Below are 13,766 nucleotides of genomic sequence, written 5' to 3' on the forward strand. Positions count from 1 at the left end.
ATGTACTTTTTTCTGATTTGCACTGTTTTTGTTACTAAAATCGTAAGTTCAAGGAATGTTAGTGTAATTTTAAAATTTCAAGAAAGAACAGTGAAAGTATCAAAACTTTTTTATGACAAGCAACCTTCATTTTTTACCAATAGAATATCTTTGGGCTTAAAATGTTTTTCAGTTGAGTTTACTAATTAATATTTATTTCCAGGTTACAAATTTAATTTTTCACGAAATATCTGTTTTTTTTTTGGGCTCAAAATTAGTTATGTACACAGTCTTTGGTCAAAACAAAATTTGTTCAAAGAAAAAAATTATCAGTTTAGACAATACCGTTAATAATGAGTTGGATTGTGATTTTTCGCAAAAAAAAAAAAAATTTTACGTTTTCATGAATACATTTTTCAATCACATTTTTACTTGACATACATCAAATTCTATATTATATTTTTTTATAAAAACTCCTAAAAATATCAATCCAAACAAAGTCCAGTAATATAGAAAACTAAAAATAGCAATTTAATACCTTTTTAATATCTTTTGACTTTGAAAAGTATTTGGGCCCAATAATATAAAAACTAAAAAAAAAAGAAGATGTTTTTCACGTAAGTTTACTACAATATTTATTGGTCCCTTTCTTGCCGACGATTTGCATGCAAGTGATGATGGCTAGCAAGTCGTCCTTTTCAAACAGACAGCCATCATCATAACTTAGGCAGAAAAAAAAAATTAAACAGTTCTTCAAACAAATCCGGATGAGAAAAAAAAAATTTGGCACCCATAAAGTTTCAAACCAGAATTGTAGGAAATGACAAAGTATGCAGGTGCTCCAATTCCATTCAATTGCAACCCGCAGGAATCAAAGTGCAGGCGTAAAAGAGGTCCATCACTAGCTGGCTGGATTTCTATTTCTCTGCCTAAAAAGTAAAAAGGACCCCCGGGTCCCTCCACTAGATTGACGCAATTATTTGTCCACCTTGATTATTAATTCCATGATTATGACTCCACTAATCAATGTCTCCTTTCACCATGTACTACTTTCTACAAATTAATACACCTATCTTTCTCCAATTCAATCCCACTAATTTGTTCTTTTTGAAGGAAATCTAGAAGATTTATAGTAAATTGGATTTCTAGGGAAACTGACAAAGTAGTTCATGAATTAGTGCTCTAATTTGCTAAAATATGCGACTCTGCTGAGCTGAGCTGCTCGCCTCTTTATTTATTTAGGCTTTGTTTGGATTGCATTTTTCTGGATTTTTTTTTTATAAAAGAAAATTACTGTAATGATTTGATATTTGTGAGATAAAAAGGCGATTGGAAAATATATTCACGGAAGACGTAACAAATTTTCTTTGAAAAATTACAATCCAAACACATCCTTATTTTTTGTTCAGGAATTGGTGCTAAACGATTACGAGCAAATTTAGTAATAAAATCTTTTTTTTTAATCAAAACACCACGCGCGGCCAGCAGCCGGTGGTGATAGTGGTTTGTTTGGATAGAGTAGTATTATTTGAAATATTATTTGAAATAATTACACTGTTTTTTTTTTTACCCATATCCATTCCTTCATATTCTACTTAAAAAGTTTATGCTTTCAAAGTGAGCATCAAGGTAGTTAATAACAGGAAAGCATATACGTACACAAATCATGAATTGCAAACCAAAAAGACAGCAATGAGTAAATTTTGGCGAACAATACCAATAGCACATTATGTCTTGAGAGAATTAATTAACTGGTATTATTTGGTTCTTAACCAATCATGATGTATACTGCCATAACTTTGCCTTCCGCTTTTATATCGTCTTTGGGGTGGATGATTTTGTCTATCTAATCAGTCGTGGGAATCTGCTTTGCTTTACTAACAAAGTGCCACAAAATCGTAATCATCAAAGTAGTACCAGCGAGCTGGCGCAAACGCACAAATTTCATGCATTCCGTTTATTTCCGCCCCGAGCCAGGGTAACCATCCATCAGCTGTTATGGGAAATACCTCCAGATTACTTTAGTCGCATCGCAGGAGTAATTAGAAGTTTTACTCCCTACACTACAGTAATGGGACAGTAACAGGAATAGAGTAGTTATTAGAGGTTTAAAAAGTCACAAAAAAAAAATGTCCAAATGGTGGATAGTGGTGGATCCACGTAGGATTGTGGGTGGGCAATTGCCCCCCTTCAAATTTGATAAAAATATACAATGCTCTTAAAAAGTTTCAATTTTTTTTTTTTTAAATTTGCACCTCCTAAAATGCACAAAATTCTCTTTTTTAATTGTATTGCCTCCCTTAAATTTGAGAAAATTTCTTTCACCGTCTAAATTATCCTTTGAAATTTTATATATTCCCCACTTGTCCCCTTACTCTGCATTTACCCCCTAAAAAAAGAATTTTTTTTATTGATTATCTCTAACAAAAAATTTTGGACCTGTTCCAAAACTAAACATTAACGATCTGTTTGGATTGAGTTTTATTTCCCTAAATTTATTTGCTTACATCATCATTACAATTTTCAATACACCTTTTTACTTTTCTAATTATCTTTTTATTTCACATACATCACATCACAAAAAATGTTACAGTAAAAATATCTCTAATAATTCACAATCCAAATAGGAAAAAATGATTCCAATAGTGGGAATGGAATTGAAAGTTGAAACGAAGGAAGAGTCAACATTGGACGGTAAAAAAGATTTTTTTTCCAATGATGTTGCGGTCTACCACTGCTACAAAACCAAGCAAGGGAAACAACATTGGATTCTGATTCTGATACTGGGGATTTTGCAGGGGTGGTTGGGTCCGGGTCCGGGTCCTGCTCCAGCAGGTACGGTTTAGACTCCATCATCCATCGGGATTCGCGTTATGCAAGCACGCTGGTGAACTCACAGTCACGGACGGATGGACTTACCCTCCCTCTGTTTAACTTTAATCCCCCTCTCTCTCATTCTCTCTCTCTGACGGACCTGCACGTGTTCATTTGCAGAAGATGAGCCCCTGACTCATGCAGCATGACGCCGTTAGCCGCTTTTAACTGCACTCCACCTCTCTACGTCAATGCTCCTCGTTTACACTTTTTAACTGTACTCCCCTCATTTTGATTTTCAGAAGAGTTTTTACTATGAAGTAATACATTAGAACGTCATACCAGTGAAAGGCATCATAAACACACTCAATAACACCCTAATTAGTTTGTTTAATTGTGCTCCTTTTATGTTGCAAATATCGTTAGTATGGATTTATCAAGAAGTATTAGTGATAGGCATACTAATGAATGAAAAGTTTTGATAGAGTATTATTTGAAATATTATTTAAAATAATTATTGCAACACTTTTTGTGATGTAATATATGTGAGATAAAAAAGTAATTACAAATATAAAAAACTGGATTAGAAAATGCGTTTATAATACAAGCGAAATATTATTTGAAAAATTTTGATATCCAAACAAAGCCATATTTCAAAACTATACGGTGTTTGCATTGAATATTATTTTACTTTATTTACACCTTATTTACACACACTGATTTGCTTGCATCATCAACACATTTTTCAATCACCTTTTTATCTCACATACATCACATCAAAAAAGTATTACAGTAAAAATATCTCAAATAATTTACAATCCAAACGTATTTGAGCAACGACTCGATCATATTTACATATAAGTGTATCTGGACACTCAAGGAGAGAAAACTCCTATCGTCTCTAGGGAAAAAAAAATTACTCCCTCCGTCCCACTTTGATAGTTCTTTTTTTTCATACAGTTTAAGAAAAAGTAATTAACTTTATTGGAACAATTAATTTAGGTAGCTATTTTTCTAAAATACCCTCACATTAATTAGAGTACAACTTTATGGGAATTTGAATTGATGGTAAAATTGTGGGAATATGGATGGTTTTTCACTCATGGTTTGTAGCCAATGATGACATAGTTTGTTTCCCTCTTGATATAAATAAGCTTGGAAAATCTAAATGCATTAAATGTGGTATGTTTATAGTAACAACAACTTACATTGAATAAGGGTATTTTAGAGAAATTAAAATACAACTACATTCTTCAATTGGAAAATGAATTACAATTTGGGACAGACAAAAAAGGAAAACAGGACTATCAAAGTGGGATGGAGGAGTACTAAACTTTTTTGAACTGCTAAATTCCTCAAGTCAGCCCCATCAACTTTGAAATGCACGTCAACTAATAAGGGTAGACAGATACAAGCCTACAAGCCTATTTGGATTGCAAGTTTTTTGAAATTTTTGCAAAAAAATATAAAAATGTGATATATATGATATAAAAATGTGTTGAACAAATTTTTCTAATCCAAACAAGCCTTTAATGTAGTGAATATAGTGTGAGTGAAAGGATTTGAACTTGGACCTCTCACTTAGACTCTTTTTTCCAAATCACTCAACCCAACCCTGCCACTGTATATTTGTTGTCTAATGCTAGAGTAAATTAAGGAACAACTGCATGATTATTATACGGGTAATTAATGGTACTACTTGATATTCAAATGTACAGTCCAGGCATGCCCCAAGGTAGTGATTATGATTAGTACTACTTACTACATTTTGAAGAAAAACTTGTTCAGCATGGTAAAATTTCAACTTTGCCAGCTCAAATGAAAACCAGTATAGAACCAGAAAAGTGGTTATTTACCTTTCCAGTTAGCAACATACACCTAATACGCCAATACACGGAAACAAAATGATTATTATCATGATATGTTTTTTTTGAACTTTTTTTCCCCCTAATCAGTGTTCCAAAGGCACTCGTCATACATGAAACTCACAAAAAATTCATAATTATTATTCTGCCAAACTTTTACTAAACCATTTCTCTGTTTAGTTTCAATAATATTAGTGATTATGTAAGTCCCTAATTAACGAGTTTGCGGGGCACACTGGTTTGATGAACCCTTCTTAATTAAGTACTACTATTTTGTAAATAATGAAACGATTTTTTTTTTTTGCTGCAATGATAACATTCTTATAACTTAATATCCTATTCTACTGGGAAGGAGAAACTAAAGAAACTGTATAAGGGATTATTAAGAATACAGATTGGACTATACCAAAGAGGTGCTCCGACACCTTTTTTAAATTTTTTCAAATTAAGTGGAATTTAAACCTCTCGACCTAGAGTTCAAAAAGAAACTTAATCCCTGTTTGATGGTTACTGAGTCAAATCTCGGTAGTTGTAAATAATGAAACAAATGTAGATGAGATTTCTATACAAGCTCTTGTGATCGTAGATGATCTTGTGCGTTTGGATTGAGAAGATTTGAAAAAAAAAATTTTGCTTCACAAATTTCAGTCACATTTTTATCTCACAGACATCACATCACAAAAGTGCTACAGTAATTATCTCAAATAAATCATCAAAATAAACTCCTATCCAAACAAGGATTCACCCTTTGTTATCTCAAATAAATCATCCCTAACCTGAACTGGATTCACCCTTTGTTAGTATTTCGTAAAGTACAGGCAATTGATGTGGAGGGAGGGTGTTGACTAATTCAAGTAGCAGACTGGTAAATAGCACTAGTGATACACAGCACAAGACACAAATAAAAACAAATAGAATTCAGTAAGGCCACAACTTTTAGCTTAATTAGATGCAAGCATCCAATCACACAAACACAAGAAGTGGATTGGACTAATGTGGAGATTAGCGTTCGTGTTTGGACATCTCTAATCAAGCAGTTCTTCTTCTAAGTTCTAATTCCATTTTCTTGTCAACAACACATGCAAGAAATTTTTTTTTTTTTTTTTGTCTTCCCCAGCTATGCTATGCATGCCAGAAACAAAAGTCCTAAATTTAATGAGTAATTGGGAACCGTGTTCTTGCAGATATTGACCAACCACTTTGACCACTGCCACAGCATATGAGTGAATCGAGTATGAGTTTAATTAATTGTTTTGAAGTATATTTATGTACGTATAGCTGGTACAAATGGTTTTATTAGGATTACAAGCACAGAATCTTGGTCTAGAGAATAATCATGGACGAAGCTCCATGTTGCAGCAGACTAGTGATTCGCTCGCTGTGCATTGAGTATAGTAAAGAAACCAAAAAATTCAGCATCAGCAAATGGGTTTTTTTATGATGCATGACAGACAACGTCTGAAAATGAACGATGAACTAAAAGTGCATAATATTCTACCAAGAAAATGAATGATGAACCGCGATTTCTACCAAAAAGAAGAAGAAGAACAGCAAACCACAACGTCTGGAATCCACATCCATTTACTTCAGAATTACACAAGGACAGAAGGGGATCAAGAACAGAGTATAAGTATCACGGCAGAAAAGGAAGGTGTTACAATGAGTAAAATAAAAGGTTTTCCTAAGTTATCTTCAATTCAAAATACACACTTGCTCTTTCTTGGTTAAGTATATATAATACGGCAATACTCCTAACGTTTCTGGAAAAAAAAAAATACAGCAATAATCACACCAAATTTTTGGCTGGTGGCCACCACCAAATCATTAAAACTTAATGAGGTGAGAGGGCAAGAGTTCAAACCTTACCTCTCACCAATTGCCACAATATATGGGTTTGTTGAACAAAAATTCATAAGGGTGCGTAGTGCACCTCGTACGGTCTAGTGGAGGTTCAGTTCCCTCCGAGTTATTCCTGCATCCGTCTCTTCAGATCTCCCCTCCTCCTAATATAGAATAGTGTACGCACTCGTATGATCCGGTGATAGTTCAATCTTTTCCAAGTTATTCCTGCGTCTGTCTCTTCAGATTTCTCCTCCCTCAATATAGAATAATATAGGTCTATCGTATTCGATATATATCTCGATAAAATATATATATATATATAACACGGCAATGTTCGACCTTCAATTTCATTTTGTTTTTTTGAGCTCCAAACTGAATGGGCTGACAGATATGGGAAGAAAACAAATTGGAAAAGTGAAACGGTAACATATTTTGAAATGGAGGAGGGAGGATGGGTAGAAGACGGAAATGAAGCAGGTGGCTGAGTAGAGTACCGAGTAGTAGGGAAGCAGCGGGGGGGTGAGTGTGGACCATTGTCCCAAAGCGACAAAGCAAAACCAAGTTGGGAACCGAGTCCACACTCATTCCCCCTGTTTTTTGTCATAGTCTCTCTCTCTCCACTCCTCACTCCGTCGTCATACTACTTACCCACCCACTTTTCCACCGTCCTCTCCTTTTTTACCCCTCGTGTCCCAAATTTTTATCACATCACACAAAAAATGGGATCAATCGTAAATGTCAATAGGAGTAAAAAAAAAAAAATCATTAGAAAGGTCAAATTAATATGAACTGGACGGTAGCTGTTTGGATAATTGGATTGCATTTTTTTCTGAATTTTTTGTAAAAAATTACTATAATGATTTGATATATATATAAAATAAAAAATAATTAAAAAATATGATTAACAGAAAATAAAATAAATTTTTTAAAAAAATTACAATTCAAATATTAATATTTTTTATGAATATATTTTTAAATTAATTAATTATTTTATATATATTAAATCGTTATAGTAATTTTTTTATAAAAAATTTAAAAAATGCAATCCAAAACGTAGGAGTAGGAGTGCTACTTTATAGAGAGGGCGAGGAGGGAGGGAAGGAGAAAGGGACGGAGCCACTACTATAAGGTGCATATATAAATAGATTTATTGGATTTTTCGGCTGGAAGAAAGAAAGATAGAGGGGAGGTTTTTTCCTTTTCTACTTAGCTTTTCTTTCTTTTAGACTGAAACCCAACTTGGGAGTTGGGAACGCAAGGAGGAGAAAGGGGAAAGAGGGTGCGCAGGATAAGGATTATAGGAGCACGTACTAGAGAGTAGTGGTTGTTCCAGAGGGAGGCTGCTGCTGCTGCTCCTCCAAGGACTCTCGTGCTAGTAGTCTGCTTCATTGTCCATCCATCAATCCATCCATCCGTCCATGGTTCAGCTGCCTTTTCGGTGCACGAAATGCACTACTCTTGTTGTAGTGTAGTGTAGTGTGGGGTGGTGTGGTAGTGAAAGTTGAAAAAGCCAAACTTACTTCTCCTACTCTCATTTTTTTTTCCTTTAAAATTTTTGCTTAGTTGGGCTTGGTGGGGTGGAGAAGATGACGGGTGCTGAGCTGTTTGGCACCAGCTGCTGCCAGCAGAGGAGGAGGAGGAGGAGAAGAGGGGATAGTTTAGGAGTGAGAGTGGCCGTTTTGTTCCTCATTTACCTGTGCGGTGTTGGTGGCGGTGGCGGTGGCTTCATCTCGCTATCTAGCGCCGCTAGATTGAGTGGTGTTTCAAGGCAGAAACTAGAGGTCCATAAGCACTTGAAGAGGCTCAACAAGCCTCCTATCAAAACCATTCAGGTTCCCTCTGGCTGCCTCTTTTACTACTAGCTCTTTTTTGATTTGTTTTGTTTTTGGGGGTGGGAGGATACTTCTTTTTTCTTGTTTGTTTCACTTTCTTTCCATCTTCCCGTGAGTTTGCAGTTGATTTTTCAAAGAATGTGTGCGGATGCAAGAAGATTGAGTTTTTTTAGATCTTCTCTGCAAGCATTAGTACGATTTTCCAAAAATGTGGGATGAATTTCTACTCTCTTTTATTCTAATGCATTGAATCTCGACTCCTTTTTCGGATTTTCCTTGGCCTCCATTTAATGCTTGAAGGGTATTTACGCCGCTTTTATGATTTCAGTTTTTCTTCTCTCTTTCTTGGGTTTTCCTGGCCAGAAAAGTTGCAATCATACTCTGATCATTCCAAGCACCTACCCCCGGGTCCTGTTATCCTTTAGCTCCAATGATTCCATTGTTCTTTTCTTTCCGTGGATTTTCTTGGTGGTTTGATTCGTGTTTTTTTCTACATTAAATGTTTAGTTTTCCCACTGACTGAGCAGATTTTCTTCTTGTTAGTCCTTTATTTCAATATTGCCTTGAATTATCTTGGCAGAGGAGGAGATTTTAGGCCTGCAAAAGCAAATTTTTGAGCATAAAAGATCTGATTTTTTTTCATATAATGATAATGATGAACAGAGCCCAGATGGGGATATCATTGACTGCATACCCGTCTCTCATCAACCGGCTTTCGATCACCCTTTCCTCAAGGACCACAAGATACAGATGAGGCCAAGCTACCACCCCGAAGGGCTTTATGACGAGAACAAGGTGTCCGAGGGAACTAAGCAGAGCAGAGCAAACCCCATTACTCAACTGTGGCACATGAATGGGAGGTGTCCTGAGGAGACTATACCCGTGAGAAGAACAAAGCAAGATGATGTCTTGAGAGCCAGCTCTGTCAAGAGATATGGAAAGAAGAAGCACAGAAGCATCCCCAAGCCCAGGTCTACTGACCCTGACCTCGTCAATCAAAGTGGTCATCAGGTACACTAAGCCACCGTTGCTGTTTCCTTCTTTCTTCTTTCTTTCAACACCAAAAGAAGAGAAAGAAAGAAAGAAATGAGAAATCGACTTTCTTGTCTTTTTTACTTGTTTATTGATTTTCTTTTTTCCTCTTAAAGTTGCTTTAAAATTCTGAAGCAAAAGCTTTTATTTGTTTTCCGGGGACCAGCATGCAATAGCATATGTTGAAGGGGACAAGTATTATGGAGCAAAAGCAACCATTAATGTTTGGGAACCCAAAATCCAGCAAGCCAATGAGTTCAGCCTGTCTCAACTATGGATATTGGGTGGTTCTTTTGGTGAAGATCTCAACAGCATTGAAGCTGGCTGGCAGGTATGGTACTTTTGACTAAAACCATTTCAATTTCTGCATGACACGTATTGATGTAAACGCTTGGATGGTGGTATTGATGTAAGACTTCAAGATGCTTTTAATATACGTTTTGCACTATTTTAGCCTAATTGAAAGATGCATGTGATTGATTTCTAACAGGTAAGCCCTGACCTTTATGGCGACAACAACACAAGGCTTTTTACCTACTGGACTGTAAGTTGCCCAAAGATTTGTTCTTCTCAAATGAGTTTCATCTACTATCAGCTGATGAGTGACAATAATGGCTTCTTATGCATCCCTTGGCTTAAAATTTGCAGAGTGATGCATATCAGGCCACGGGTTGCTATAATCTGCTTTGCTCAGGGTTCATTCAAATCAACAGTGAAATAGCAATGGGTGCAAGCATCTCCCCTGTTTCTGCCTTTCGAAATTCCCAATATGATATCAGTATTCTCGTCTGGAAGGTAATATCCCAAACTTGCACCATCCTTCCTTTTGTGAGGTCAGAGGTTGGTGAGCACTTACCATAGAAGTTTTTTTAATGAGAAAAATGAAGATGATGATCAGTCAAGGTTGGATTTGGGCATCATTATGCAGGAAAAGTAAACTGTAGACAACACAATAAAATAAATTTTGGTGAAAGTAGAAGAGTATTTTATTCTTGAGAGGCTGAGAGAATCTTGGCATTTGAACTCTCTGACCAATCAACCAGCCTCATGTGGTGGGCTTGATTAGGAGTTCAAGCTCCACTTGTTCCAATTATTACCAGAGCTTTAACTAGTTTCACTGGAAGCTCCTCTGGATTAATTCTTTGACCAAGTTTGATGTTGGCACATGACCATTACTTTATTACACTAGTATCTTGATTTATTAGAATTCGTGTGTTTATATCAGTTGATCGATCAAGTTCTGAATATCTTCATCTTGATAACGTTGTGAAGGATCCAAAAGAGGGGAATTGGTGGATGCAATTTGGGAGTGACTATGTTTTGGGATACTGGCCATCTTTCTTGTTCTCATACTTGGCAGACAGTGCTTCCATGATTGAGTGGGGTGGGGAGGTGGTGAATTCAGAACCAGATGGGAAGCACACCTCAACCCAAATGGGCAGCGGTCATTTCCCTGAAGAGGGCTTTGGCAAAGCAAGCTACTTCAGGAATGTTCAAGTGGTTGATAGCTCCAACAATCTCAAGGCTCCCAAAGGTCTTGGCACCTTTACCGAGCAGTCCAACTGCTATGATGTCCAGACTGGCAGCAATGGGGATTGGGGCCATTACTTTTACTTTGGAGGCCCTGGTAGAAATCCCAATTGCCCTTGAACAACTACCCCCAGCCCCACAAAGAAAAAACTAAAGAAAAAAAAAAGTAGCTACTTCCTCTGTATTATCCGATGTAGCCTCCTGCCTTACCCCCTCTAGATCTGTCTCTCTCTCCTCATTGTACACCACCACCATCCCTCTTTTTTCCATTTTGGTTTAGGTCGAGTTAGTAAAAATGCCACCTTTTCAGTAGTTGGAAGTTTTGTCCCTCTTGATAAGTAAAATTGCGGGGGAAGCGGCCTCAGTTTCTCAGAAGCTCAAAAGAAACAGGGCCTTTGTTAGTTTCTTTATAGCGGTTTGTTCCTTTCTTTCTTTCTTTGATGCTCCACTCTTGGGAGTGCTATTGTGACTAGAAATGGTCTGAGTGTAGTAGCCTAATTGCAGCCTAAATTAATTCTGCAGTACAGGAAAACAAGAAGAGTGTGTATGTGTGGAAAAGCTGTTTTGTCAAATGTGGATTCAAGTAGATAGATACGAGTGGTTTGATTACAATTATTGCTCCTAGAGATGCATGCATGCTTCTCGTCTCTGCATGTGAGCCGATGACATTCAACGTCACCTTTTCGTAAAGTGGCACTCCTATTCCTCCTATATATAGAAAACGATAATGCCCATCTCTCCGACAAATGACTGTTCATGCAAACGATAATGGCCATTGAAAAATCACCAGGCTATCGATCTTGGATTCGTGATGGAAGGAAAGAGTATATGGTGATTGATTGGTGGGTCTCATATTTTCTTCCGGCTGCAGGGGGGGATCCCAGTTATGCTGCCTGACGCATATAAATAATTTCAGTGGGATTCGTTTATGGTGGTGTGGGGTTTTAGTTTTTAGGGTATGTAATTGTTTCTGATCACTGATCAGATCGATTTTCATTCATGGGATATTGCTCAAACAAGCATTTATTAAAGCTTTGAATGTTATTAGTAATTGAATGTACGAGTTCCACTCCCTGCAGCAGCTTAGCAAGCAATAAAAATTGGTGGTTTTCTTGACAGTCGAAAAAATCTCTTCATTTTGTGCTGGGGGTGCGCGTAAATAAATCACTTGAAACGAATCACCCACGAATCACCCTGTCAAGGCAATATATGAAAGAGAAGCAGAGAGACTAAGAGGTGTTTTGAGTGCAGACAACTTGTTTGCAACAATTTCTTACCTCACATACATTAAATCGTTATAATATCTTTTTTTATAAAAAGGAACCAGACAGTAGGCAACAATTAAGGGCGGGGGTGGAGGGGGGTGGGAAGGCACAAACTATTTTAACTATGTATAATGCACATTCTTTGAACCAAATTCTCCGGGGCAATTAAATCCTACCCTACCCTCCTTCATCAAAGTTTTGGTTCTTCTTTACCGTATGGAAGGAAGGAAGGAATGGGATTCTTGTTGAAATTTAGTGAAATGAATGGTGTTTGTGCTATAAGTATTCGAGAACAAACATCAAATTCTGAAGAAGAAGGTTCTGATTCAGCGTCCGACCCTCAAAACTAATTAGAGGATTCCGGACAGCAACGATTAGCAAAGGCAACCACTGCATACCAAATAATATTCTACTATGAAACACAAATAATAATAATGATTCTGCAATCAATAATGGTACATATCGAAATACTGCCACATTGCATGTTCTGCTAGCCCTTGGCTTTGATGATGATTTCCTTCTTCCAAAGAAAACGAAGGGCTCTCTGGATCCACATTAATTCTCTTTCTCATCCAAGAATCAAAAGAGTGGATAGAAGTTGCATGCATTAAACTGATAGGGAGTGGGAATTAAGCTTCAGGAGTATTTATTGGGGTAGTTCCTGCGTACTCCAACTTCAAGATCTCTCCATGCAGGCACAAACTCAAAAAATTGTAGATGAAATATTGAATCTTATTTGTTTGAATCAACATAAGAAAAAAAATACGAAAGTTACTTTATATTGCAACAAAAAAAGAAGAAGATTAATACTAACTAAAAACTCATATATAAGTCCAACAAATCATTTACATGATATTTTTGAAACTTTAATACATTCAAATTTCATTTTATCATTGGAAATCATAACTTTTTTTTAAAGAAATTTTAAAAATCGAATACGGATCAGGTATCTAATTGATTCAATCCACATAACGCAGATACCCAAATATCTGGATAGATATCCGCATTAGCAGATCCGAATACGGATCACAAAATAACTGCTCTCCAAAAAAAGCAGTTATTATACGGGCTCTGATTATCTTAAAAAAAAAACAAAAGAAGAAAAGAAGACAAAATTTAGTAAGTGTATCTGACTTTCTTTGAACCAAAATCCAGCAAGCATAAGCACAAGCATACGGGCATTATTTCTGATGCGGATGGGATGTGCTCCAACACTTTAATCAGCCCACTCACTATAAGGCTACTGCAAAGCCTTGCATGAATATATTCTTATAATCAAGCAATTGAAGCGAGAATTCATGTCTATGTCATGTGGTTACTTCTTATTAGAGGTACTATCGAGCCGAGTCGAGCTCGAGTAGCACCGTACTCAAACTCGAACTCGATCAGAATCAGTGCTACTCGACCTCGAGTTCGAACTCAAACGAGTAAATATATTTGGACTCTAGCTCGACTCGATAAAATAAAATTAAACTCAAACTCGACTCGTTTGAATTCGAGTAAGCTCGAGTAAATATCAAACCCGATCTACTCGAGGTCGAACTCGAGTTTTGAAATAAACCTATAAATTTTTTCTCAAAATATATAATATAAATACAATATGAAAA

The 13,766-nt window shown here is 36.4% G+C and overlaps 1 protein-coding gene across 1 annotated transcript; it reads left to right on the forward strand.

Annotated features, from left to right (window-relative positions):
* Positions 1-7,685: 7,685 nt before the first annotated feature.
* Positions 7,686-11,506, forward strand: LOC113697214 (protein neprosin). The gene is made up of 6 exons (XM_027216734.2): positions 7,686-8,332; positions 8,996-9,343; positions 9,531-9,695; positions 9,855-9,908; positions 10,013-10,159; positions 10,637-11,506. Exons 1-6 carry the CDS (start codon positions 8,087-8,089, stop codon positions 11,012-11,014), a joined length of 1,338 nt encoding a protein of 445 aa, XP_027072535.1. The 5' UTR covers positions 7,686-8,086; the 3' UTR covers positions 11,015-11,506.
* Positions 11,507-13,766: the final 2,260 nt, after the last annotated feature.

Source organism: Coffea arabica, chromosome 1e (genome assembly GCF_036785885.1).
Source record: "Coffea arabica cultivar ET-39 chromosome 1e, Coffea Arabica ET-39 HiFi, whole genome shotgun sequence".
In the NCBI taxonomy this organism is placed as follows: domain Eukaryota; kingdom Viridiplantae; phylum Streptophyta; class Magnoliopsida; order Gentianales; family Rubiaceae; genus Coffea; species Coffea arabica.

Excerpts from the sequence above, each read along its gene's own strand:
- LOC113697214 (XM_027216734.2), top strand. The coding sequence starts at position 8,087 with ATGACGGGTGCTGAGCTGTTTGGCACCAGCTGCTGCCAGCAGAGGAGG. Across the intron at positions 9,344-9,530 it reads TCAATCAAAGTGGTCATCAG|CATGCAATAGCATATGTTGA; the intron begins GTACACTAAGCC and ends TCCGGGGACCAG. Across the intron at positions 9,696-9,854 it reads GCATTGAAGCTGGCTGGCAG|GTAAGCCCTGACCTTTATGG; the intron begins GTATGGTACTTT and ends GATTTCTAACAG.